The sequence below is a fragment of the Dunckerocampus dactyliophorus genome, chromosome 9 (assembly GCF_027744805.1).
Source record: "Dunckerocampus dactyliophorus isolate RoL2022-P2 chromosome 9, RoL_Ddac_1.1, whole genome shotgun sequence".
Classification (NCBI taxonomy): domain Eukaryota; kingdom Metazoa; phylum Chordata; class Actinopteri; order Syngnathiformes; family Syngnathidae; genus Dunckerocampus; species Dunckerocampus dactyliophorus.
In genome coordinates, this window is record NC_072827.1 from 26,698,465 (window position 1) to 26,724,633 (window position 26,169).

General features: G+C 41.1%; 1 protein-coding gene across 14 annotated transcripts in view; it reads right to left on the reverse strand.

Moving 5' to 3' along the window:
- fmnl2a (formin-like 2a) overlaps nt 1–26,169 on the reverse strand; it is a 68,037-nt gene that overhangs the window by 26,211 nt on the left and 15,657 nt on the right. For 7 of the 14 annotated variants that reach the window (XM_054786424.1, XM_054786427.1, XM_054786423.1 and 4 more), the window contains 6 exons: nt 17,850–17,933; nt 11,606–11,686; nt 8,560–8,636; nt 5,192–5,275; nt 2,124–2,279; nt 417–449 (listed from right to left, as the gene is read on the reverse strand). In XM_054786424.1, coding sequence (XP_054642399.1) covers nt 417–449; nt 2,124–2,279; nt 5,192–5,275; nt 8,560–8,636; nt 11,606–11,686; nt 17,850–17,933 — 515 coding nt within the window. The remainder of the gene's footprint in view (nt 1–416; nt 450–2,123; nt 2,280–5,191; nt 5,276–8,559; nt 8,637–11,605; nt 11,687–17,849; nt 17,934–26,169) is intronic. The other 7 variants (XM_054786431.1, XM_054786433.1, XM_054786430.1 and 4 more) reach the window with 1 other exon arrangement.

Consider the following 26,169-nt stretch of genomic DNA (forward strand, 5'->3'; position numbering starts at 1 on the left):
CATTGCTTTTGTCAGTGACTATATTGGCATAATGACATTCTAGAACAATGAAACACTGCAGTTACTTTTGAGTGACTATCCAATCTGCTGTTACTGTTTGTGTCTAGTCTCTAGCTCCTACAGGGCCTTTGCATGGAAACTGTGGCGGATGGCATTCAGGGGAGCCACGCAGGGAGCGCACAGAACAATAGCGGCAGAAAAACCTATTTGCTTCGAAGACAGGAGAATTCTGTCTGAAACGCAGGAGGGGAGACTGCCAGGACAAATAATTCACATCCCTGACACAGACAGCAGAATAAATAAACTTGGCAGCGCAAGCAGGGTGGTATACGAACAATGAGCCAGGGGTTGTGTGTATTTGAGTGTGCCTTTGTATGGATTTGGGGGGCGGGGTGTTGAGTATATGGAAGACCTGCCTGCTGTCGAAGACGGGCAGACAGATGAGTAGACTATGAAGGACAGAACAGAAGACAGAGTCAGCCCCAGTGAGGATACTTCAATCTGTAATAAAAGTATGCACTATGGGCAGCATCTTACCAGACTGTGTATGCTCCAATACTTCAACGAGAAAGCAACCTCTGACCATGCTATCTCATTTATGTATAGATAAAATCAGGACGCAATGATGAATGTGCCTATTTTAGGAAATAGCAGGTAAAGTTGCACATGCTACAGCAGGGGTGTGAAACTATCGCACATGGGGCCAAAACTCAAAGCCTACTTGAAGTAGTGGGCCAAACAGGACCTCCAGAAACGGATTACATTAGCATTGACAGATAAGTAAGCAGCCTACATACCTTTTATCCCGGTTCCACGAGCGCGCAATGCTGGCATTAGAACATACCAATATAATGCGCCAGCCAGCTGTGGTTGCATTTTCAGGCTCAGACAATATGTGCATGAAAGCACTTTTTTTTTTTTAAACTTCACTCGTGTGCCTGCACTTTTTTTTTTTTTAACATCAAAGTGGGGGAGATGTGCATTTTTGAAAATATCCGTGTTCGTTTACGTTCGTTCCTGCTTGAAATTTGCATTTTTCGATAGGTAGGCGAAGGTATCCTGCCTGCTGATTGGATGAGCCAGGAGAAGGGAGAAAGGAGACGGCTGCGGACATATGACTATGGTTGTTTTGGCGTGGTTGTTCATTTCAATGAAGTGATCGTTGATCAACCACTTTCTCGTCATCCCCTCAACGTCCAAGTCAAAGCTACAGCACATTGGATCCACAGAAAAACATCACAATCGCCAAGATGTGTAACCTGGAAGAGTTATCAGATGTGGAATGGGCGGATTATACGCTTCCCAGCACACTTTGCTGTCGTTAAAATGATCACTTTTGACCGTCTTATGCCTCTTTAAAGGTCTTACTTTACACAGACGGTGTTATAGTTAAAGTGGGGTCATTCCTAGTCATGTACAGTTACATTATTGTTGCTTTTGGTCTGAATCTGGCACCCTTTGTACGAATGCAGCAGTATATAATACTGTGTCCACTTTAGTTTTATAACAGCAGAGGAGTATAAATACTGGAAAATATGCTTGTATTACACAGATTGTTACACTTTCTTTGTTGAGGTCCTGCCATGCTATTTTCCTAACAATTTCCGCGGGCCAAAGGTTTGAGATGTATGCACTGCAGTCACTCACTTTAAAAAAAAAGTTAAAAATTGTAGACTTGATAATGCAAGCATCTTTTAATAGCAGACATGTGATTCTTTGCCTCAATAGAGCTCATTGTACACAACATGTTCAAGTTACCCCCTTCAAACTGAAGGATTAGAGGTCATGTAAGTCAACGTGTGTGCTGTACTGAAACATCAAGGGAATGACGAGGATTAGAGAATATATTGGAATGGCTTTATGAATTAACTGCTGTCAAATCCTCCTATTTGAAATTGTACAATATTGTGGACAAAAACAAAACAGTTTTCATTGTCACGAGGTAATCATTATTAGTCATGGGTCAGAATTATGGGTAAAGCCAGTGTTACTTGTCTGCTGCTAAAAGACATGCATGGTAAGAGCATGTGAAAACAAAAAAAGTATGTTAAAGCGCCATGACAAAGTGTGACGTCTCAAAAAAAAAACCCTCAGTGAAATGCCTCAAGTGAGAAACATTGTACCGTATTGTTGAGTGTCGCCCCATCCGGGTGATGCTGTTGCTACTGAGGGGAGATGACATTGTGCTTCCTCCATGCAGGTCCTCAATGGAGCGACTCCATGGTTTGGTCTTGTCCAGGAGGGCATCTGGATTGTTTTCAACACCATCTCCATCGAACCTGTCGCATCACGAACACAAACGTTGAAGGTGAAAACTGCAACAGCAAAAAATGTCATACCCCAACTTAATAGTCTAAAGTGAACATTCACATTTCAGCAGGCACTTTTATTACACTGTATATTCTCAAGGGACAACACTATATAAACTAAACTTGAATATAACTTGGAGAGCAGTGTGGATGGGACTCTCGGAAAACAGTTCATCTTGGAAAACAGCTATGCAGCTCAGTTTCCCAATGTCATAGTACATTTTGGAATTCATGTTTCCCTACATTTGAACCGCAGCTCCCCAGTGCCAGTAGCATTCATGCACCTCCAGACCTTGTCTGTAAGCAACAATGACTGTGTTGACTCATTGTCAGAGTACAGTATGTCTACACCGTAATGGCTAATTGGTTCCAGACACGGCCATGATAAGTCCATTTCCGTGAAGTAGGATTCCTTATACACACACACACACACACACACATAAATAAATTCATTCACATAAATAAATTCATTCATTCATCAATTTGTAGTTACAGCATAGAAAAGCTTTTTACAACCTTAAACAGTTCAACATTACAGTAGAGCTCTCTAGACATGAAATAACACCCCTATAATCAACTTTACACTCATGTTACCTAGTATATGAGACATAATAAGAGTAAATAAGCCATTTAAAACACAAATAAGACTCATGCTTGTGTGTTGCTATAAATGTGTTCTCTAGGACAGTGGTGGGCGGACAGGAAGTGACGTTGAGGGTTCAGTGTTGTACTTTAGCTGGCTGTGGGTTATGCCCCCATGTTTTTATTAGAGGTTATTGTACCTATTGTGAGATAATTCAAACCTGCAATAAAAGCCTGTTGTTCCGGCGACTGAGTTTGGTGTTTGTGTGTCTCACAGTAACATTACTGACACCTAGTGACCAGTGTAGAATAGTACATATAATTCACAGTGTCTTCGAATGTGTCTTTTGAATGCTTTTTATATTTGTATTTTAGTTCATTTAGCCCGCTTCAATATGCGTTTTTTTTTTTTTTACCAATAAGTCAACCATGAAACGGCATGATTTAGAGTGAAGCACCAAAATTCTAACCGTGAAGTGGACTGTACTGTAATAAAAATGGCTGAAATTTGAAAGCTGTACCGAGTGTACCGAGACCATCACCTCTTGCACTTTTTAATACAGCAGACGTTTTACCAGACAAGTAAATTGTTTTTTTTCTGATTATTAAAAACTTTATTGGGCAAAGAACAATATTTCATAAGAAGGCAGTGGAAAGATGTGATTTCTCCCAGCCTGCGATCAAAATAAATGATGAAGATTTGTTTTAATGGAATTACTATGGTAAAAAAGAGTTCTAAAGTACCACAGCCATTTTCTGGCATTGCATTTTACGTGACCCAGTATTTCAATGAGTGCCCTATAAAAGGATCATAAAAAGTCCAACTATAAACAGTACCATAAAAATAAATGAGCTGCCTAACACAAATGTCCTGTCTTCACTTTTATATTCAAATAAATATCTCAACGTGAAAAATTGTCATTTTGACAAAATGCACAATATTATGTCATTTTTCTTTCTTGTTACGGAAGTGCAGAACTTGCTAATACCAATACACCACAATGATAAACGATTCTGCCCCATACAGTAGTACTGTTTTCTCCCTAGCCAAGCCAATGAATGCTGGAAATTAAGCTTTCTGATGACAATTAAATGTCATATTTGAAATTGCTTAATGGATATCCACCCTTTGTTTGTACCCTAATTAGAAAAGTATCTACTGCACAGGTTCCCAAAGTGGGGTACGCGTGGTTGTCATTGGGTGTAGGTGAATAAAAATGAAAAACAATTAGCGACTAACACTCACAATTACGATCGCCCCTGAAGGCCTCATAGCACAGAACGTACCGTCATAGCAGAAAGAAGGGAGGAGACGCGGCATGAAGTTCTTCATTGCTCCGTGTGAGTTATATAGTATGAATAAGTAAGCAGTTTGATGATTATGTTGTGTATTAAGAGTTTAATCTCATATTGGTGTTCCAATCCCTGCGCTGTGAAAATCTGTCAATGTATGTGCGGTTTAGGATGAGAGAGTGGAAATTCCCCTGAAAATGAGGTTTAATCGCTGCTTGTAGGTGTTTTTGTACTTTGGATACCGCTTTATCATATTTGTCAACGTTTCAATTTGGTATCAAATTAATATGCAGATTTAAATCATAGTGATTGCAAGTGGAGAGAGAAATTCACATCTTATCTATTTATCAGTGCTCATGCACTACAACTTTCATCAAAATGTGCCCATGCACAATACAAACTTTTGAACCAGAATTACTTACTAGAAATTAGATTACCCAATTAATCATGTTTAATATTTCAAAGTAATGAAATGTAATGTAATGTAATAATGTAAATGTGTTTTTTAACTGTGCAGCAGTAGGGGGTACATGGATTCAAGTCTAATGTCTGAAGGGGTACGCGGCTGTAAAAAGTTTGGAAACCACTGATCTGTAGTTTGTTGCATTTGGCAGAGGCTTTGTAAAGAGCTCCTTGTTTGAGTTCTAATCTACCGTATGCTGGTTTTCATTCTTCTGCTGCGGTGGTGCCAATCAAGGGTAAATACACAATGACAGCTACCATTCAGGATGTGCACCAGTATAGTAACATATGGTGAGGTGGGGAGGTTTGAATTAATCACTTAAGTGCAAGGTTCTTAGAACAGGGGACCTTGTGACTGACTAATAATCCCACCATCGATCTTTGAATAGAAGCCAAAGGGCCCGAGTGACTTTTCCAGCTAGCAGGCAGTAGTGTGTGCTGTGTGGTGACGCATCAGCGACTGTGCAGAATGGCAGCATTGTGTTGTTGTCACCTCTGCATATAGAGCATGGGGCAATACAGTGAATAGACTGGCAGTGACTTACGTGACAGCGTACTGTGCAAAAGAAAGATAGTCCACCAGAACATCCAAGCCTTTGTTTTCTTCATTGAGGAACTCCCTCACCCATCTGCAAAAAGTAAAAAAATAAAATAAAAATGTACACAATGCACACAGCAGGACAAAATCGATACTTTTACAAAACACAATAATTACCGTCACCTCCGACTGGAGAGGAAAATCATCAACCAGAGCTTACAACTGTTCAACAGTAGAAATTGATTCCAACTAGAGATGCTCAATATTGGATATCTTACCAATATCTAATATACAGGTACCGATATTGTCCAGCGTTTCACTACTGATACCGACATCATATAATGAACACATTGTTTCTTATACTGGGATGCTACTGAATGCATTTCACAAATAAACACTGGTGCAAGATATGACAAATACTGCAATATAAGTTATAGAATATGACTCCAAGTGATTGTTCCTGAGCTGACACTGGACTTTAGTTTTGTTCTTATTTTTCATGTCATTTCCTGTTTTGTGCTCTTCTTTGGTTTTTCTGTTTCGTATTTGGCGTGACGTGCAGCTGCTTTATCGTATCAGCAGAAAAAACAACACACCAACATACTTTTGGCATATATTTTATGACAAAAATTTTAGGCTGACCAATATTACCAGGCATCCCTATTTACAAGTAGTTTGGTCATCTTTTGCATATACGGCTGATTCGTTCTCCATTTATATTACCTACAGTTTACTCAAATTCTCTTACCTAATCGCAACATGTTTGCACGGCGATAGTATTCCGTAGTCACACCCCCTAGTCCAGGGGTCACCAACGTTTTTTCTTGCGAGAGCTACTTTTAGAAAATGAAAATGGCCACGAGCTACACATTTTTGTACCTTATTTCAACCCAAACAAATCAAATATGCTTGTTTTACCAAAACATTCACAAAATGCTGGTATCCACAACTCACATTTTATGTTTCAGAATACATTTCTTTGTAGTGTTCTCACATTGTTAACTGAAAACCTGAATGAAAAGCAGGCTTGCGGGCACCTCATGTGGTCGTGGGGGGCTACCTGGTGCCCACGGGCACCACGTTGGTGACCCCTGCCCTAGTCTGTTTGACTGCATAGAGGCTAACAGGACTGTGCCTCTAGATAGAACAGGACCAGGAACAGGAGCTTTATTTATGCCGATCAATTAAATACAATTAAATAATTAAATACAATTAAATAATTCTTAGGAAGAAACAAAAGGGCTCTAGCCAACTTGTTATTTAGTTATTACACTATGCTTTTGGTAATCAGAAGTACACACAATAATCAAACGTCTGACTATACAATAAAAACAAACCGACTCACAGAGCATCTTTATTTAGTCCAGTCCTGTAAAGGCCTCTAACGGGACTAACTGTTTGCTAATGAGAGAAATTTGCAGGGTGTAAACATAATGGCACACAGGTATATGGAGTGGAACTGTGCAAAGGAGAATAAACGCTTCAAAGTCCCATGGCTGCCTCCTTGTTAGCACTCCCATGGTGATACTGTGTGCGAACACTCAAGAGAGGGGTCCAGTAAAGCCGTGACTGCCAGGGTGGAAAAAAAACGCTGGGAGGTGTAGTCATGTTGTGCCACATGGTAATCATTACCCCAGGACAAGTCACAATCCTCCCATTCACCACATGTTGGGTGACCACTCAGCAACATGTTAGAAGTGCATCTACAATCTGCCATTATACGCAGCCACCCCGCCATGTATTTTGCCTCTGAACACAGGCAGTAATTATTCACTGTCTGAGAAGGCGACATCTTGCCCCCTCACCAGCACAGCATCCCCCTCCTCCTGTATCACCCCTACCTCACTCCCATTATGCTAATGCTCCATTGTCTAATCGAGATTAAGAAGATTATTGATGTAATCTAGTTTACCGGCATAAGGTCTTGGGCAATTAAGTTAATCTGTGTAAACAATTCCTGGACTGCATTGCCAGGCAGACGTCATTCACGGTTTTGGTTTATTTTGATGGCTGGTCTGTGTGTAAACACCATGTAAGCATGTTGTCAAAAACAAGAGATAAAGTGTGATAGTAGACTGAGCTAGTCTTCTTTCTGCTACAACCACAATTTTCAAAAATGTAAAAAACATAATCAAACTAAATATTAACGTTGTACAACAAATCAACATGTACCTTGCCGTTGAATATAGAAGATGCGCCGGTGAGGTGGTGACGTACTATGTTTGACTGGGTATGCGTGAACATGCTACAGCACATTTGAATGTTTATGTGATGTTGTTGGAACCAGAAATGAGTGTTATGGATGTAAAATGAGACAGGCAGAAACACAGAGTGTCATCCTCGATGTGCCGCCGGATTGATACGCAGGAACCGGAGTAGTTTGCATCGCAGCCGATGACGGAGCCACTCCCGTCACATTTACATACCTATGAAATCTGTCTTCTCTTTAAGCCGTAAAGTCGGAAGTTCGGAAGTCTTGCACCCTTGTCTCAGTACCGCCCATCGCCTTTCTCTTTGTGCAGGCCATTTTATATGCCGCTTATCCCCAGTAGTGTCGCGGGGGTATGCTGGAGCCTATCCCAGCTGACTTGTACACCCTGAACTAGTCGCCAGTCAATCGCAGGGCACGTATAGAAAAAAAACAACCATTCACACTCATATTCATACCTATGGACAATTTAGAGATGCCAATTCACCTAAAATGCATGTTTTAGGACATGTGGGAGGAAACCGGAGTAGCCGGAGAAAACCCACTCTGATGTAAACAACCTAAAATGGTGCCCGCGGCCAAAAATGCATTGCGTGTATCGTGAGATTTCATCTCATGTAAACAATCCGGACGGTATTTTGGATGCTAAACAAGCGGGCGAACGCAAGCCAAAGCTAAATTTCAGCAAAAATGTTGGTTGTTAACCGAAAAAACGCGCTAACCGGGGTGGACGTTAACCGAGGTACCACTGTATTTGGCCATTACATCATCATTTTACCAACAGAATTTGTTGACTTTGTGGCATAATGCTGTGGCATAATACTGTGGATTCCTGTGGTGAAACCAGCTACCAAAAGGTTTGTAGAAAGGTGCTTTATTAAGTTTGGTCCATTTTGCATTTGTTTAAGGGACAGATCTGCCACATCCAAATGTATCGCTGCAAAGGGCCAAAGGTATCTATGTCTATGGGGGTTTCCCCAACCCCCATGCACGTTGTGACACCCGAGTGAATCTCGACGTGACTCATAAAAACTCGAGTCAGTAAAAGGAATCAATTCTCCCATCACTTTTCTCCTCAGGATTGTCTCCATGGCCAGGTTTTCTGTGTTCTACTTATCCCCAAAACACCAGAGATGAGAATACTCTATGTTTAGTGACTGACTCACCCAATGTGATTGGTCCGCAATGAAATTTCCAGTTCTCTCAGGACTTGGGTGGACTCCTGAACTCTTCGTCTGAATTTCTAGGGAAGACAGGAAAGGGGAGTTAATATTTTATCAACCTAACCAGAACTGTAAATCAATTCATAGCACAGGGTTGTTTGTGGTTAGCTTAGAATAGTGCATAGCAGCAGTCACAGTTAACTACATTAATTAGGACCAAAAATAAGCAATGATTGGGTTCTTCGTACAGTATTTCTCTGGATCATGGAGCTTTCAGCAACCACAGAGCAGTAAACAGAAAGAGCTGACTCATTGGAAAGAGTGAATATTTAGTAGCTCCAGTGATCTTGTTTACTCATGTGGGTTCCTTAAATAGCTACAGTATCATTTTCCTGTGAGCCAGATAACATCTACTACCCTAATTGGTAAAAATAATAAATACCAGGACACACAGTGTCATGAGATGTTGACAAAACAAATGTGTGTGACACCATGATAAATGAATGGTGGTCCCATTGATTGGGTGCATGAAGCCCTCCAGACTCAAGAACAAATCTGTCAAATAATGAGCAGTGGGAATCAGTGTGGCCAAAAAAAACCCATAGTGTTAAAGGAGGGGAGAGGTGAGAAATACATTACTATTCAGTACCGCATGGTTTAAAGTGACACAGTCCAAAGAAAAAAGTATTACCAAGAATTGAACTTGGTGATAAATGGGATAGTTAACATTGTAATAAGGATATCACTCCAGATCAAGTTGCACTTAAAGGGTTAAACACTGTATTACTTTTTTGTATTTCTTTAAGTATTCTGAGAAAGATACAGTACATTAGTTCATCATTCAAAAATGATGTAATTCCAGCTGCTCAAATAAGCAGAATGTTGTACAAATAAAGCTCCGACAGTTATTAGAATCTATTGCACATTTTTACTTATTGGTAACCATTATAATTAGACAAACAAAGGCCAAAGTCATTTAGAATTGGTTATAAAAACTCAGTAGTGTGTAGAATGTGCTGTATTTACAGTATCTTTGTATTTATCTGTATGTACTCATCTGTATGTTAGCAAGCCACTTCCCGGATTATGCCGGCTGAAAAATAAAGAGAAAAATAAAGAGAAAATAAATCCCACTAAACAAAAAGCAAAAGTAACTTGTTTTTATATGTTTGCAAACTACTTTGTGGTTGATGAATGATGTAAGATGTTACGCATGCTAGTATTAGGCTGAAGGTAGCATTTGCATTCTGGTGTGGTGTATTATCAAACACAGAAAACACAAAAATCTGCATTTTCGTGTGGGTATGCAGCAAAACATGCTCTTCCTCGGCTCAACTTCCTAACTCTTAACTAACGGCTCAAGCGAGGACATTTGAAATGATCAGAGAGGAGAAGAGGAAACTGTCAATTTTTATGCCGTGTTTCAAAATATGAGGGAGGAAATAATCCCATGTTAACTTCCACAGAGAAAGCGCTGTTCCTAGCCTGTGTCTTCAGGCTTGGGCGGTGTGTGTTTGGCACACGAGCAGATGAGAAACAGTGTGTTTTTATTAGGGAGGAGCCCTTTTGTGTGGAAAGCATATTTCAGGGTACTGTGTAGGCTCCCAGAAGCAGAACTCCCCCCGTCCTCCTCCTCTCCCCAAGGCAACCCACACGCCACATAAGTACAACCAGCTGCAACCTAGAGGAGGAGGCTATATGACAGGAAAGCAGAAAAAGAAGAGGGCGCAGGAGAAAAGGAAGACAGCAGCGAAAGTGTAGAATTCCGAGATTCTGGAGACAAATCAATGGCTGATAACTTTCTTGAGGACTAGTTGGATAGGAGCGCAACCTACTTGGGCACCCATTGGCTGGGAGCTGCCCCAAGGAATGCACCAGGGCCTGCCTGTATGGAACGCCGAGGCAATGACCTCCAGCTCTCACTGCTGCACAAAGTGGCAATTGTGTGAGTTTGAAGAAAAGGGGGATGGCGCAGGAATGTAGCAAGAAGCCCCATAACTCTCTTTTCCTCTAGTGCCTCTTTTTGTCTCCTCCTCTCGCTCTCTCGCATTCTCACAACCATTTGTTTTATTTATCCCTCTCTAATGTCACCTTTCTTCTCTCAGGTCTTGTGTTCAATGCTCACTTTACTCTCCAAATTAACAGCAGTGCGTCCTTCAAGCTCTCAACATGCAGAGTCAGCAATTCTTGTTTCTCTCCTTGAAATGTCTCAACTCCACAACAAAGAGACTTAACTGTAACAACAAAATGACACGTGTTGACACAAACAAATACAGCAACTGTGTTGCACTGTTGACCCAAGAACCAGTTAGTCAACAGGCCACGCATGTCACACAGAAAACACTAACAGAAGCCCACATGCAAAAGGCAACACTCGCATGACCCGACTCAAGGCAAGGCATGTGCTGCTTTTTAATCTTTTTTTCCATCACACATCTCTGCATTTAAGGTTGCATATTATTCTGTTTTTAAACAAATTTAAATAAGATGAGGTCCCACAAGGCATGTTGGCCAAAATATAGCCTTGGTGACTACTGAAAGCACGCCCTTTTTTGAAAGCACACCTGACAACTTTCGCCCTAAAAAATAGCACTTACTGGGCATTCTGTCCAGTGAAAACAGGACACCACATTACCTCTTTAATAACCTGGTGGACATCTGGATCCTTTTATTATCGTTCACATCATTTTACACTTTATATTGAACTTCCTACACCACGTACAGTACAGTATCTTTTACTGTTGTTTTTTCCCAAGAGGTCACATTGTCAGCCCATAGTCTCGTAACAGTGGTCCGATGGACAGAGGCTTCTCAAACTACACACACAGATAAAAACTATCCTTCCTTCTCACTGAGAAACAATGTTGCTTGTTGTCTATCTATCAAGTTCCCAACGTGCTTCAACAAGGAGCTTTGTGTGCTATCTTTGCTCAGCTGGTGGGACACCCTGGACAGGAGATAGGAAGTCAGGGTGGGAAGAAAAACTTGCGGTGGGGGAACAAGACCTTAGGTCGTAGGAACCGGTGACCTGTTAGCAAGCGTGTCTCACCTTTCTTGTGACTGCCGGGTCAAGGTAACTCTTCAGCTTTTGGATGTAAGTGTGAGGCGGATTTTTCACTTGGAATCGCTCCTGTAAAATAAAAAACGAGAAAGAGTTTTATCAAAAATCAACTCACTTAAAAAGATTCAAGCCAGCTCCTGACATAAAAGGAATAACTTTACTTGGCTTTGTTCATTTATGCTGGCAAAGAGAATGTCAATCATGATCCCTAACAAGAACTAATAGGACCCTGTCAAGACATTCTGGAAGCTTCGGCACCACGTAGTAAAAGATTTAGCTGGATATATGAATATATACTATATTATCCTGTATGTATAATATTGACCGTGTGAAAAAAGGAAATGCTAAATAAGTTCCAACTCATGCACCCAGTTTTTGCTATTCAGCCCTGGAAAAAGAATGGTTCAAATAAATCAGTAAAAGCCCAAAATGAATGTCAAACATCTGACCACAACTGTATGTTAGATTTTGGAAAAATCCCAACCAGTTAAAATGCACACTCTGTATTAATTCTACCGAAGAGGAACAGACAGTCTGTGTCGGAACCTGACTGCTTTACTGGATACAAGGTGTAAACCATCCTTTTGTGCGCTTATGCAAAAATTGACGTATTGCTGATTGATGAGTGATGCAGCTTTTCTAGGAAAACTGCAATCTTCGCTTACCTAACTTTGGTTATCAGGCTAAAATTTCCTTTCTGTTGATGCCAAAACAATTTTGTGCTTGAAACGACTCTCCTGAGCATTGTAACTGCAACTGTACCGTCTGTTAAAGATTCAGCTCAGACCGGATCAAGTTTTTTCCTATTCTTTAAAGCCAGCGCAGAAATGTATCAGAAATGCCTGCTGTCTGCAGGCAGGATGACAAAAGCAGCACAGGAATAAACCTTACAGGGAAGCACTGACATGTGTCACTGCATGTACAGTAAGCAGCTTTCAGCACAACATGTCTTGAATGCTGTCACATAACGTCACCACTGGGCTGCCCTTCAAAGACCAGGTATAACCACAATCAAGCTCAAAGGCAGTAGAACAGGTGGATAAGCTGGAAGACCTAAATCCACAGTTACCACATCCTCTCTCTAAATTTAGGTAGACACTGTAAATAGCAAGAGATCAGTTCTAATTCAGATCAGTCGAAGGAGTGGGATTATTATCCTTATTATTTGGACCATGAAACCTTGTGTTTTTGTTTTAAAAAAGTTCCTTCATGCAAGATTATGCACAAACTAGCAGCTCCGAAATGGCATGGCATATGGAGGCTAATAGAAAAGGCCCGCACGGTCCAACCAGTCATTCAAGACAAGTCACACATGGATGACTGAACCATGAGAAAAGCAGCCACATTTCTCAATACAGAAATCTGGACTAGTAAGGAGCGATAGAAAAATCACTGTGTATGAATCAGCCGCAGAAGAGTAATGAATCTCAACATGTTTTCACAAGACTTGAATAGAGAATTATGTTTAAAAAATGATGCAATATATCTTGCAGCAATGCAAGCAGTACAAACAATGAAGAGTCTTATGACAGCACACCCCAAAAAACATGGTGTACATTTGAGATTGCATAATTATCCAAGAATTGTGTGTGAAATTAACTGTCGAAAGACCGCGTTTTAAAGCAGCTAAGGCCAAACTGACTGCCCTATATAGATACAACCAGCAAAAGTATGTGGTCTACAGAACATCCACACCATGCCTATTCGGCTCAATACAAGGTATATACTGTATCCAATGAGGTAAAGATCTTTTTTCATCATATTTAGCCTACTAAGCGCTTCCTAAAATTACTGCACATATTTAAACATCATCAGTGACTCTAAACTGTCCATAGGTATCAATGCGAGTGTGAAAGGTCTATATGTGCCCTGCAATTGGCTGATGACCAGTCTAGGGGGTGTGTACACTGCCTCCCGCCCAAAGTCAGCTGGGATAGGCTCCAGCAAACCTAATGAGGATTAAGTGGTATACAAAATGAATGAATCAATCAATTTGTACATCAGCTTATTATCTCCTGCCAGAAATACAATTACTAGGAGCTGATGACTGTCTACTCCCCATCAAGAGAATTACCTCTTGTCAGAAGTAAACTGGTTGGTATTTGTTTTGTTTTCTAAATGATGTAGAAGTAAATCAATAAACTGTAAATGGATCCATATAGTAACACAGTGCCTTAAGTGCATCCCGTTTGTTAATGTGCTATACTCAATGCTACCAAGTGGGAGACGATAACAAGTAATCATTCCGAAAAATGTATACATGTGTCAAGAATGTTTTGGCATGTGGTCACTCAATTGATCCCTTGTGTGCCAAGATGCTTTAACCTTGTGCTATCATTATTTTATCTTATAACCTTTAATATTCATGGAATGCGCCTGCATTTGCAGGGCCTGCTATTCAGAGCGTCGTATCTGTCATCCCCATCCCTCTTCCTCCCTCTGGTAGTGTTACTATGGTAACAAAGAGACACCTGGTAGCAATGACGCAGGGAAATACTCAGTCGTCTGTGCTGTGTCAGTGATGGTCATTGGAGTAAGTACAGCGGTCAATTAAGGTACATTTTCAGATGTTTGTCTGAGCTTTCGGGTACATAAAGACGAGTCAGAAAATTAGACACACCCATTTTTAAGGTGGCTAATTCGGTTACGGCAGTAACCCTCCATTATTTCCTGCCATGCCCCTCCAAGGGGACAGAAATTTTTCTACACCGCCCCGAATTGAGTTACTATTGAGAACCTGATCATTTCTATTTATTTATCTGTACAAACCACTGGCATTCTACATAAATCATGTGATTATCAAAACAGATTAATACAATGAGCTGATATAACATCTGCAACAACGTAAAACTATTCAAATGTTTATTTGAATAGAATAGAATAGAATAGAACAGAACAGAATACATTAGAATATAATAGAATAGGCTTTATTGTATTAAGTATAAGTTTGTGTGACTCTCCAAACAGACAAAAACTGCAAATGATCTGTCATTTCCTCCCACAGTCAAGGTCAACTCAAGGGCTATGTATGCTTCATCGTATTTGCTGGTCTTTTTATTCCTTTTATTGTCATTTGTCTTCCTTGCTTCTGACGTCTGCATAGTTTTTGTTTTAATTTTCGGCAGAAACTTCTCCATCACTCATCCTCTATCAGCTCTGCACACCAGTGTTACTTCTGCTGGGTTGAACCAGCAACCACCTGCTGCCACCTAGATGGAGGCTTGTGTATAGTTCAAGCATAAATATCATGCACACAGGTTAATGCACGAAGACACTAATACTGAAAGTCACCCAACCCTTACGCCCCCCAACACCTCACACTGCCAAGGTGGCGTGCCCCACGATTTGAGAAGCACTAGGTTAATGTACTCTGGAAGATGGAGCTTTTTACAACATGTTGAACCAACAATAACATACTATTTCACTCAAAGCCTGATTGTAACATCCATCATGCCGCTTATCCTCACTAGGGTCGCGCGTATGCTAACTTCGGGCGAGAGGCGGGGTGCACCCTGGACTGGTTGCAGGGCACATATACTGTAGACCAGGGGTCACCAACGTGGTGCCCGTGGGCACCAGGTAGCCCCCCACGACCACATGAGGTGCCCGCAAGCCTGCTTTTCATTCATGTTTTCACTTAATAATGAAAGAAATGCATTCTGAAATACAAAATGTGAGTTGTGGACACCAGCATTTTGTTCATGTTTTGGTAAAACACGCATATTCGCTTTGTTTGGGTTTAAAATAAGCTCTGAAAATAAATGTTACAAAAATGAGTAGCTCTTGGCCATTTTCATTTTGTAAAAGTAGCTCTCACAAGGAAAAACGTTGGTGACCCCTGCTGTAGACAAACAACCATTTACTCTCACATTCATACCTACGGACAATTTAGAGTCACCAATTAACCTAACATGCATGATTTTGGAATGTGGGAGGAATGTGTGTACTCCGGAGAAAACCCACACACGCACGGGGAGAACATGTGTGGTCAATATGCTAACTACCAGGCCACCGTGCGGCATCTGATTATAACAGTAGCAAAGAAAAAATGGACCTCTGACTGTCGGTCAGACACCCTGTCCGCTCTGTGGCAGTGTTCCCTTCAGGGTCAGTGGCTATCTATACACTCGGGGTGGGTGGTGGTCTTGATCTCTTATCCGATTTTCTCCTCTGTTCATGAAGGCAGAAAAACTCTGTCACAGACGCTGCGGGTTGAGTGAAGCATTCAGAACACAGCTCAGTGCACAGTGTGTGCCCTATGTTATTTTCAACACGCAGCGCTGACGCAAATAACAGGCCGGGTTATTTAACTGGCTAACTGATGTGAGAGCTCACGCTGCGCCACTTGAGCCACTTGAAGCCAGGCCAGTGTGTCAAGACAGAGTAAGACTTAATGGATAAAGGAACCAATATGACACAAGACAGGACAGGACAGGCCTTTTTCATAGACAGACACTGGGTGTGTACTGTAAGTACACTCAATGAACAAAGCTCTTGAAACGGGAGTTTTGGCAGTGTGGCACAGTGAGTCTACCCGCAGAGAATATAATACGGTTGGGGCCTCCCCGGCATATTTTCCCTTTGCCTTTTTCACCCACCCCAGACTTAGTTTACTCTCTCACAGTAGGAACTAGGGGTGTCACAAGATCTCGCATGATTAAAATGTGACAAGATTCCTCTTTCTGGAAAAAAAATGTCTTGTGGACACTAGGCCTGGGATGATAGTAAATCAATCACACAATAAATGAAAATGAGCTTGATAATTTTGCCAGCCTCAATATATTGTCATGTGCATGCGTCTCTTTTCCTTGTCTCCCGCATCCAAACAGGCAGGAAGAGAGTTCACTCTGTGCATTGCTTTCAGCACCTTGGTCCAGCACCATTTGTTCCGTAGAACAACGGCATCAATGGAGTGAGCCCTTTTGTCAGTGAGTTTCTTTGTCTCAGTGGGTAGAGACGGGTCCACTAGCATACACAAAGTGCAGAAGAGTGTAGCCTCATGCGGAGCAATGCAAGGTAAAACAAGGCATCATTGCTGAGACAGAGAGGTAAGCTGAAAGAAACAAACGTCTACACCACTGAGCATCTGTCAAGAAGGCATGCAACTTAAGGAACCAGGGTAAAATTCAAGGCACTTTTCAGTGCCAACTGCAAAATCTACATCAAGTTAAATGGAGGACCGGAGTACTTGCTGTCAAAGATATCCAAGAATGGAGAAGTACTTAAGATTACATCACATCGACTACAAAGAAATTAAAGACACAACTCACAAAAACTTGATAAATCTAAAGTCAACATCCTCAATGTTTTGTTTTAATGTTTTACTAATTCAAATGTATTCCTATTTTTAACTCCTATTTATTACTAACAATTTATTCCCAATTTATCAATTTTTAAATTTGATGTATTCCCTTTCCTTAACACTGCAGAAAGTTTACAGCGTCATTATTTTAACTCCTATTTGCTTCTTTATTTTTTTCTATTATTAAAAATTTACTCGCAAGTTATCATTTTTAAAATTGTATTTATTCCTTTTCCTTAACACTTCAGAACGTGTAAAGTGTCATTATTTTAACTCCCATTTGCTACTTGACAACACTATTAACACCAACTAACACCATTCTTTCCTTTCATACAGGAAGTGATACAAAATTGTAAATTGTAAATGTCGGAAAGCGAAATGCTGTGTCAAGTAAGAGTTAAGGTGTGAATGACTTATCATTAATAGACGTGATTTGACAAATATTCACACAGATGCACTCCCAAATCCTGTAGAAAATCTTCTAGGAAGAGTGGATGTTATCTGGATAGGTGTGACCAACTCTATAGTTTGGATTTTACTGAATTGATGAAGTCATCCTCAATTTTTCCCCAGTTAAAGGAAATGCAGTCAAATCCCCATCCCTTGTCTACAGTTAGTTGTCATTCCAAAGAGAAGGTCAGTCTTTTCTCCATAGCTCCAGGAAGCTTAGTCCTGTCTTTGTCTCGTGCCTGGCAGCCATAATGCTGAACTGAGAGGTGGGTTTTATAGGCGTGCTAGGCTGTCCCCATTTACCCTGCTCTTGTAGCTAATCGGGTAACTCAACTGTAGTATTTGAAACATCTCTAAGCAGTTCTAATTTTTAGATAGAAAAATTGTATTGCATCTCATTTGGTTGTGCTACTTGACAGGCTTGTGATCATATGACATCAGTATATGGAGTTTACATCAGATCAGATCAGATGAACCCACCTGATCGCAGATGAGCTCCCACTTCTTCTCGTTGTCGTACTGCCTCAACAGGCGAGCTTTGTCTGGAGGAAGATTCATTGAGTTCTGAAGGAGAAAAGAATGTCACAGTTAATTGGACGTGGATGATGAAATATCGTCACATCACAGGGGTCCGTTAACCGCGCCAGATTAACAACGAAGATCAAGACAAAGAAAAAAGACAACTGAAATTAGTTATTTTTGGTCGGATTTTTTGATACAGCTGTTGTATTGGATTTCATTGGATTGTGTTCTTGATGTTGTGGCAGGTGAGTGACTGCAAACAAGCGTATTGCTGTCTAGAAACAACCAAACTATAAAGGATGTATAGCAGTAGAAAAAAAATACACACACACACACACACACACACACACACACACACACACACAATATATGCCTTGTTATTATTGGTTGTTCATTTTAAAATGTCAGCTTCTCATTGTGCCTTTTGCTATTTGTATCATTTTTGCAGTTTTTTAAATGTTATTTTATTTCTGCAGTGATGCATTGACAAATGAGCCAAGGGCCACACATGGCCTCTGAGTCGCACTTTGGGGACCCCTACACCACTACTTTTGTGGCTTTTGGTCTGCGTTGGGCTTGTGGCGTCGGCTTCATGGGCAAAACACAACACTTATTTGGCTTGTTGGCTCAGTGTAGTGGGCGAGGGAGATTGAGGAGAGAGGGGCTGGTCGAAGCGCTACAACAGGATGCCCTTAACGAGCGCGTTGTTGCAACTCAAATATTTTAGGCGCACGTCTATGGACTTATATTTGTGCCGTAACTTTGAGGTAGCAAAGGCAGATTTTGAGCCCTATTAACTTGCAATAATTGTTGTGGGCGCAGGCACATCGCTGCATGTGCTCTGTCACTCCCTCCCTCGCGGGGGGAGCCGGTGTACTAGTGTACCTCAGCTGGGTTTTGGGGATTGGGCTCTTTGCTGGGGCTTGCAGGTTGCTGCTTGGTTAGCGGCGAGGCGTACGGGCGTGTTGTGTGTGGCCAAAATGCACGCCTGTTGGTCGCTCTCTGGAAGATGAGGGCACTGATTTTTTTCAAATGTTCTCGCGATCGACCGGCAAACTCCCAAAGATCGACTAGTAGCTCCCGATCGACCGGGTTGGCGACCTCTGATGTATAGCATTCCAAAAAACTGAACAGGTTAAGGGTCTATTGTGTTTTGAGAAGCAGATAAAATGTAGCAACACAAAGCTGGTTCCCATGAGTTAAGTCCAGGGAACAGTGGGAATGCAGTGCAATGGAATGTGTTGAAATCAATTTATTTTCATTACGCTCTGCTAAGACAGGAGACGCTTTCTTAAGAGGAGCAACTGGGTCTGATCCGTAAGAATCCTTGAAAACGTCTCCTGTCCAAGTGTGCCAAGCGCTCCTGTTGAAACCATCACAGCTATTTTTTCAGCAGACAGAAAAGCTGCTAAAGACGAAACGTGGCAAGAAGTGAAGAGCTGTCAAAGAGGCTTTCAACATCTCTCTCAAAACTGTACTATATAAGCTCTGATATACTCAGGGTTTCCACTACATGTGACATGTGACACCCCGCCACGATCCATGACGGGGCGTCACGGCTCAGTAAAAACCTTGGAAATTACTTTTTTTGGCTTGTTTTTTTACATGGAAACAATGTTAATACAGTGTTTGGCTGGACATACTGTATAAGCCATATCAGGGGTGCCGATCACAGCCGTCGCGAAGGTAGTGGTGGTCGCGTGTCACCTGCATCATTACTGTCACTTCATAGATGTCATATGACATCAGTCAGTTGACATTAAGCCCCCTCCTCATTTGCTCCTGTGCCGCGGCGCGGTGTAAAAAAAAAGGAGGGGAGAACAGATGTCGGCAGGCACACACGGATAATGCAACCTTCATTTTTATTATTGCGATTACGGATAAACTAACTCAGCGTTAAGATGCCTTGATCTATAACAAAAGGCATCCGTTCACTTGTAGTGGCTGCTGGCTGCACTTAACGTCATAAAACTCTACTGCTATAAAAATGTGTGTTTTCTCCAAGTTTGTTTGTTAAACTACTATTTCACAATGAATTGGAAAATGTGCCCATTGCTGAAAGCATTGTAATACGCTGCCTTGACTACGGCTGCATTGTCTTTTGCATAATCCTTTTAATTTTGCCTATACAGTATCTGTGATGTTGTATAGCAAATGCTAACTGGACGTAATACATGATGAACGCCATGTAGCTATTTTCATTGACATATCACTCAGTTTATGTACAAAACTATTGAGGAAATACAATACATATACTGTAAATATATGCAATTATCTTTATTACCATATTGGTTTGAATTGTGAATTACTGAATGATTTGATGACCTGACGCAGCACAACACATGTAGCCCACCACCACAGCTTCAAAAAATCCTCGGGAAAACCCTGCACTACCTGTCACCCACACATCAAACAACTTTTTATTCTTCACTTTGGAAAACACAGGCTCGCACCTATGGTGAGTTAGTATTTATTTTGTGCTTTTGTGGCTTTAATCTGTTCGCACATCACAATACATAATAGCTTTACATTACTACAACATCCATGTGTCCCTCATTTGTGGGAATGCGCGCCGGTCCGTGGTCCCCAACCAGCAGTTCACATTCCAACAAACATCTGGTACAGATGGGGGGGGTCACAGATTCAAAGGCCAAAGAGAATGGAGCTGTAAAAAGCATTAACTTAAATAAAAATATAAGTGGTTTGGTTCTGGTACATAAAAATGGTTCCACTGCTTTGGAAAAACAAGCAAAAAATAGTGCAATTATCCACTGCTCAGCTTGGGGTTCTTTTTTCTGCCTGCCATGATTGAATGGCCCAGATCATCTATCAGTGTTTAGTCTCCACTTTTTCTCCATGGATTTTCCAGCAGAGCTCTCAGGGGGTGTGTGCTAAGGGGAAGATGGATGATGTATATCCTGGGATGAAGTCTATTTTCATGAATGAATAATGTAGACTCAGATGCTGAGCGAGCATAGTCTCCAACGAGCTGCAGAGCTCTTAAAAAATTGGATTTGTCACTTGTTGTGTGTTATTGTCTGACTATGCTGTTACCCTATATGGATGTCTAATTCAATCATGAAAGAGTGCATCTGTAAATGAAAGTGCTACATTGTAAAAAATGCTGTGAACAGATTCAAAGTTGGATTCAAAACTTGGGAAGGCAGAGGATTGAAAACAACAGTTAATCTGGAACAAAGAAAGGTTTCAGTGCCCACAAGTCTCCTCTGGAAGACTGAGCAGGAAATTGAATTAGTATTCAGCAGATGCTGGGAGACAACAGATTGCCGCCGGACTGAATGCTGGGAATCAGAGAGACCAGCCTAGTTCCTTCTTCCTGTCCCAAAACAAAACACTCAAAACAAAACCTAACACCTGGCGGCATGGTCACATTAAATAAAATTTGCTTTGTGTTTGGGGATCACAGGGTTGGAAATAAATGGGTCTGTGGAATCTAACATTGGAAAGGTGTTTGATCAGGCTGGGACATTACGGGTGCACTCAGCTGTGGGCTCCCTTTTGGGTGAGGGTCCAGGTCAAGGAAAGAGTTACCAGTCACCAGCCTACTTTGTGTCGTCCAAACAATGAGCTGTGACAGACGCTCGGCACGTTCCGGTCACGTTACGTTAAATCCACAACCACTGTTTGAAATCTGAGGGTCAGTTGGTTTGAAGGCCAATTAGTTTCAGACCTTGGGAGAGGCAACATTTCTGGAAAGTGACGACATAACCTCATGTATCAAAACTCAAGTGACTTCTTGTCATGGGTAAGCGGCTCAGAAATTCCTGAGGTCAATTGATAACACAAGCATAAATGATATTGATGAGGTGTTGTGGATGAGGGTGGGGCAGTTAAAAGCAGACCACCATGACATGTGTGACTCGTAAGTGCACTTATTTTATAGTCACTGCACAAGCCCAAAAATATTATAGTCTGGCCCCAGTTTTTTCTCAGTGACGGTGTTAGTGTGGAGGCAGAAAAGAGTGGGTCCTATTTGCCAAGTGATACCATTAATACTTTAAAGCATTTTTTCTGCTACATCCTATAGAAGTAACATATCCCATAATAACTCATCGCCCCACAGCTGCTGCTTGTAATTTTCCGGGGCAGCTGCTCGACCCAGTAAAGCCAAAAAGCAGAACACAGTAGTGTGTGTGAATGGCAGAAATCACTAAGAAAGTTCTGATAACACACAAGTGCAGCTGCATCCAACTGATACCAAGCCCTGAAAATTATAACTGTGGCTGTGTGCAACTGACATAGTTGGAAGCAGTGGCCCAAAGCGTGAGACACTCCCTGCACGAAGCAATAAAAATCCAAATGACACGGGGGAACTCCAACCGCCTTCACTGGCAGATGGCCCACATATGTACTACAGGTTAGTCAAGTTGGAGAGAAGATGGTTGCATTCTAGCACAATTGCTTCTGAACGTTACTACATCCCCTTTTGTGATGAAGTGAGGTCCAAGTGATCCATCAAAATGAGTCCTATTAAAGAGTTGTTGTTTATGCGTTGCTCCTTGTGTCACTGTTCTGTTCAACAAGTTTGTGGGAATTTTTAGAAAAGTAATGTACTATACTGCCTGGCCAAAAACAAAAGGTCACACACTTGACCTGGTCCCTGCCCATACCACCAGAAGCACCAAAACCTGGTTTGATGCCCATGACATCACAGTGCTTGATTGGTCAACCAACTCGCCGGATATGAACCCCACTGACAATTCATGCGGTACTATCAAGAGGAAAATGAGGGGCACCAGACTCAAAAACAAAGAGCTGACAGCAAGCATCAAGGAAATGTGGGCTTCCATAACTCCCAGCCAACGTCACAGGCAGCGATTAAAGCAACGGGATTCCCAAACATTTTTTGAAGATTGACATATCGTTTTGAAAGCACCATATTTTGATAGTTTTGATGTGATCCTTGCTTCTTTTTTTCTGCAAAAACTGAGAGGTAAATGGTGATTTCTTCACAGTACTCACATTTTTTGAATTCCTGTTTTTGTGGGTTTTATGAGCTGGAAGCCCAAATGATGTCAAATTAAACAAATACTTGACATTGTTTAAATGGTGACCACTGAATCTATAATCTATGAAAGTTAATCTTTTTGAATGGAATTATGAAAAACATTTCCATGATATAAAATATTTTTGGAAAGTGTCTGTATACTTGCCCTCATTCATACACTGAACCTTTTTTGTTTATTCAATGGAACAGCTAAAGTCAAACGCGACTGAAGTCGTTTCAGTTCTATCATCGGGATAGAATAGATTAACTCTGGCCATGCGTTTTGCTTTTTCTTTGGCTTTTTGTTGCACTTTTGTCAGTTATTCCAAAGCCATATCATGGTGTGTTAAAAGAACGATGTTCGAAGAGTAGGTGTCGTACGTCCCGGTTTTTGGTCAAAATTATCTTCAAAAATACACTCAGTTATCGTACGACCAAACAGTATATATATAAAAAAAAAAGTTGTCCAGTTTACCCACATATTGTCCTGATATGTAGTTGAACAGTTAGACTGCAATACTTCATATGACTAGCAGATGTACTCATAACCTCAGTGAAGAATGGAGAGCGGATGGCTAAATAAATTGTGGTTCTTGGCAATGTTCACACTGCAGGGCAGATGCCCAATTCAGATTTTTTGTTACAACCCATTTTTTATGTGGTAGTTCACACGTGTGACACGCATGCGCAAAAGCACAACGTCACACGTTTTGTTGTGTGTTTACAGAATCAACATTGCCTCAATTTGTGCTTTCCTTTGGTGGCCTTGTGGCAATTTCAAGAATTCTGTGCAACGGGGGGTCAACTTTTTCTTGACGAAATGATTCAAGTTAAGAAGGAAGAGGGCAAGACTTTTGGCTGTAGCAGTTTGTGGAGAACTTGCTTAGACGTCAATTCCAAGGAACCTGTGGGCGAATGTCGGCGCCAGGATGGGTGGGACATCTTGACGTGAGCCGTTTCACTGACACTTTTTTAAAACAATATTTGGATAACAATGCCTATATCAGTGAGTACCTTTATCCAAGCCTTGAATGGCAAAGCACACCTTTCGATAACGCATCGTACTGCAGATACAGGTACATATCAGATTTACTGTATATCCGCATACAAATGAGGCCCGAGTCGCATTTGAAAAAATCTGAATTGCACTGTCCATACTGACATGAAAAAATCTGATACATGTCACTTATGTGAAAAAATCTAAATTGACCTGCAGTGTGAACATAACCGTAGAGACGAACCACTTTTGACAAATTCCAGCCAGGGAATCCTTTAATCGCCTTTATTTTATGTGTGTGGGTGGTTTATTTGTTCATAGAACGCACACGGAATGATGAACAACTCCATTTGTGTCTCCATTCTTCCTCTTAGCACTGTGCTCCTGCACTGATGAGGCACTAAAGTGTTCTGCGTGCTTTTTTTTTATTACGGCTGCAAAATAACCCACCATGACTCCAAAAAGAGTTGTAAGTGTCAGAACTTTGATAAAGAAGGTGCACAACACTATTGAATACAAGGAAGAGCTCATGGCAAAGTACGAAGGCAGCGTCTGTTACAATAGGATTGTCATGGTTAACCGTTTGCCTGGGGAACAGTTAAGTGAGCTGAGCCACTGTGTGTAATGATTGAACCTGTTGCTGAAGTTTACAATTGCAAAGTTTAAGTGAGCTGTAAGTACACAGCTCTACCCTTTAAAGTTATGCTACAGTTGGAACTGCTTCCAGGGTCATTCAATTCAGTTTACAGTAAAAAATACATCTGCAACATGGGTAACTTATATTTACACTTGTATAGCAGTTGAAACGTCACTGTAAAAAACAGTGTAACTGATTATTTTTGCATTGTTTCTTCTAATCACCACTGCATGCACCAAGCAACTATAATGTAAGGTAACTTTCTATTCATATGAGCAAGTCCATTTTGTCATACAACAGGCTGGATTCCCCAATACTGGGGCCATTAGCCAAATATTTGCGGCATTTTGCCACATGGTTTGCGTCCTAAAAATGAGCACCCAACTAGTAATAACTGCACATTGCAAATAAACTGCTATGATAAGGAAGCAAGTTGGAAGCCTGTCACTTGCAGGTCTTCATTTATTCAATTTCCGTCTCTGCTATTGCGTCACTATTCTTGCAATATTCAAAAGAATTCTAACATGAAAGTGCTGCAAAAAGGGGCACACCTCCGCAGGTTAGTGGATGGTAGTTTGATCCCCAGCTCCTTCGGGCTATTGGACTATGGAGTACTTGCCTCTTGTGGGGCTACTGCTAAGCAGGTCACAGTAGTAACTGCAACCAAACAAGCCCATCAAAGAGGGGCTTTGTGTAATTGTCAAGCAGACGTTCCACTAATGGTTGCTGCTAACATCACTATACGTTCATGTCTATCTTGCCTCAGGCTCAGATTCTGAGATACAAACAGAACCAAACCAATTAGGATTCACAAATCTTCTCATTAAAAAGTCTTGAGTCATAAAAAGACCAAAAATAGGCAGCTGTCTTAAATCCCACCAACCACCCACCCTCTCCCAGGAGGTCTGCAAGGGCACGACCTTCTCAGCACAGCTGGCTGGAGGAGCTAAAAAGAAAACACAGCCCACATGACAGGCATGCTTCACTCTGATATTGCTGTGCAAAAATGCTGCCAGTGAGAGGTTGTTAGGGTGTCAGAGCAAAATCTATACCGTTGAACCTCGGGTTTTCAAACGCCCCAGTTTTCCAATGAATTGGCTTTCGACGAAAACTTTAGCCAACATTTTGCAGCTGTTCTCGTACAATGTCTCGGTTGTCTTACAATACTGCGCATGACAAACTGTTGTATTTCACCCTTTGCTTCGTTGATCGCATTGCTTGTTTATTTAGCCATCTTGGATTACACACACAACACCAAATACTGCCATATTAGTTATCTACAGTATCTCCTAAGTACGGGTGCACCGATTACAATTTTCTGTCCATCACCCATCTTTAAAAAGCCTGACCTGCCCATTTAGGCTATTACCAGTTAAAAAAAAAATAACTGACAGCGTACTTCTTCAATGTTTAAATCTTAATTTGTTGAAAAACATTGAACAATACCCGTGAAACAATAAAAAAAAAAATATTTTTACTTGTAGTTCTGTCAAATATCAATAAAAAAGTTCACAAAATTGCTGTTCAAACTACTAAATTATATCAGTTCCTTCGTCTTTTATTTTTCACATTTTAAAAACAAAACATGCACAACAGATTACACTGCAGACCTGATTTGAGCCTTTTACCAAAAAAT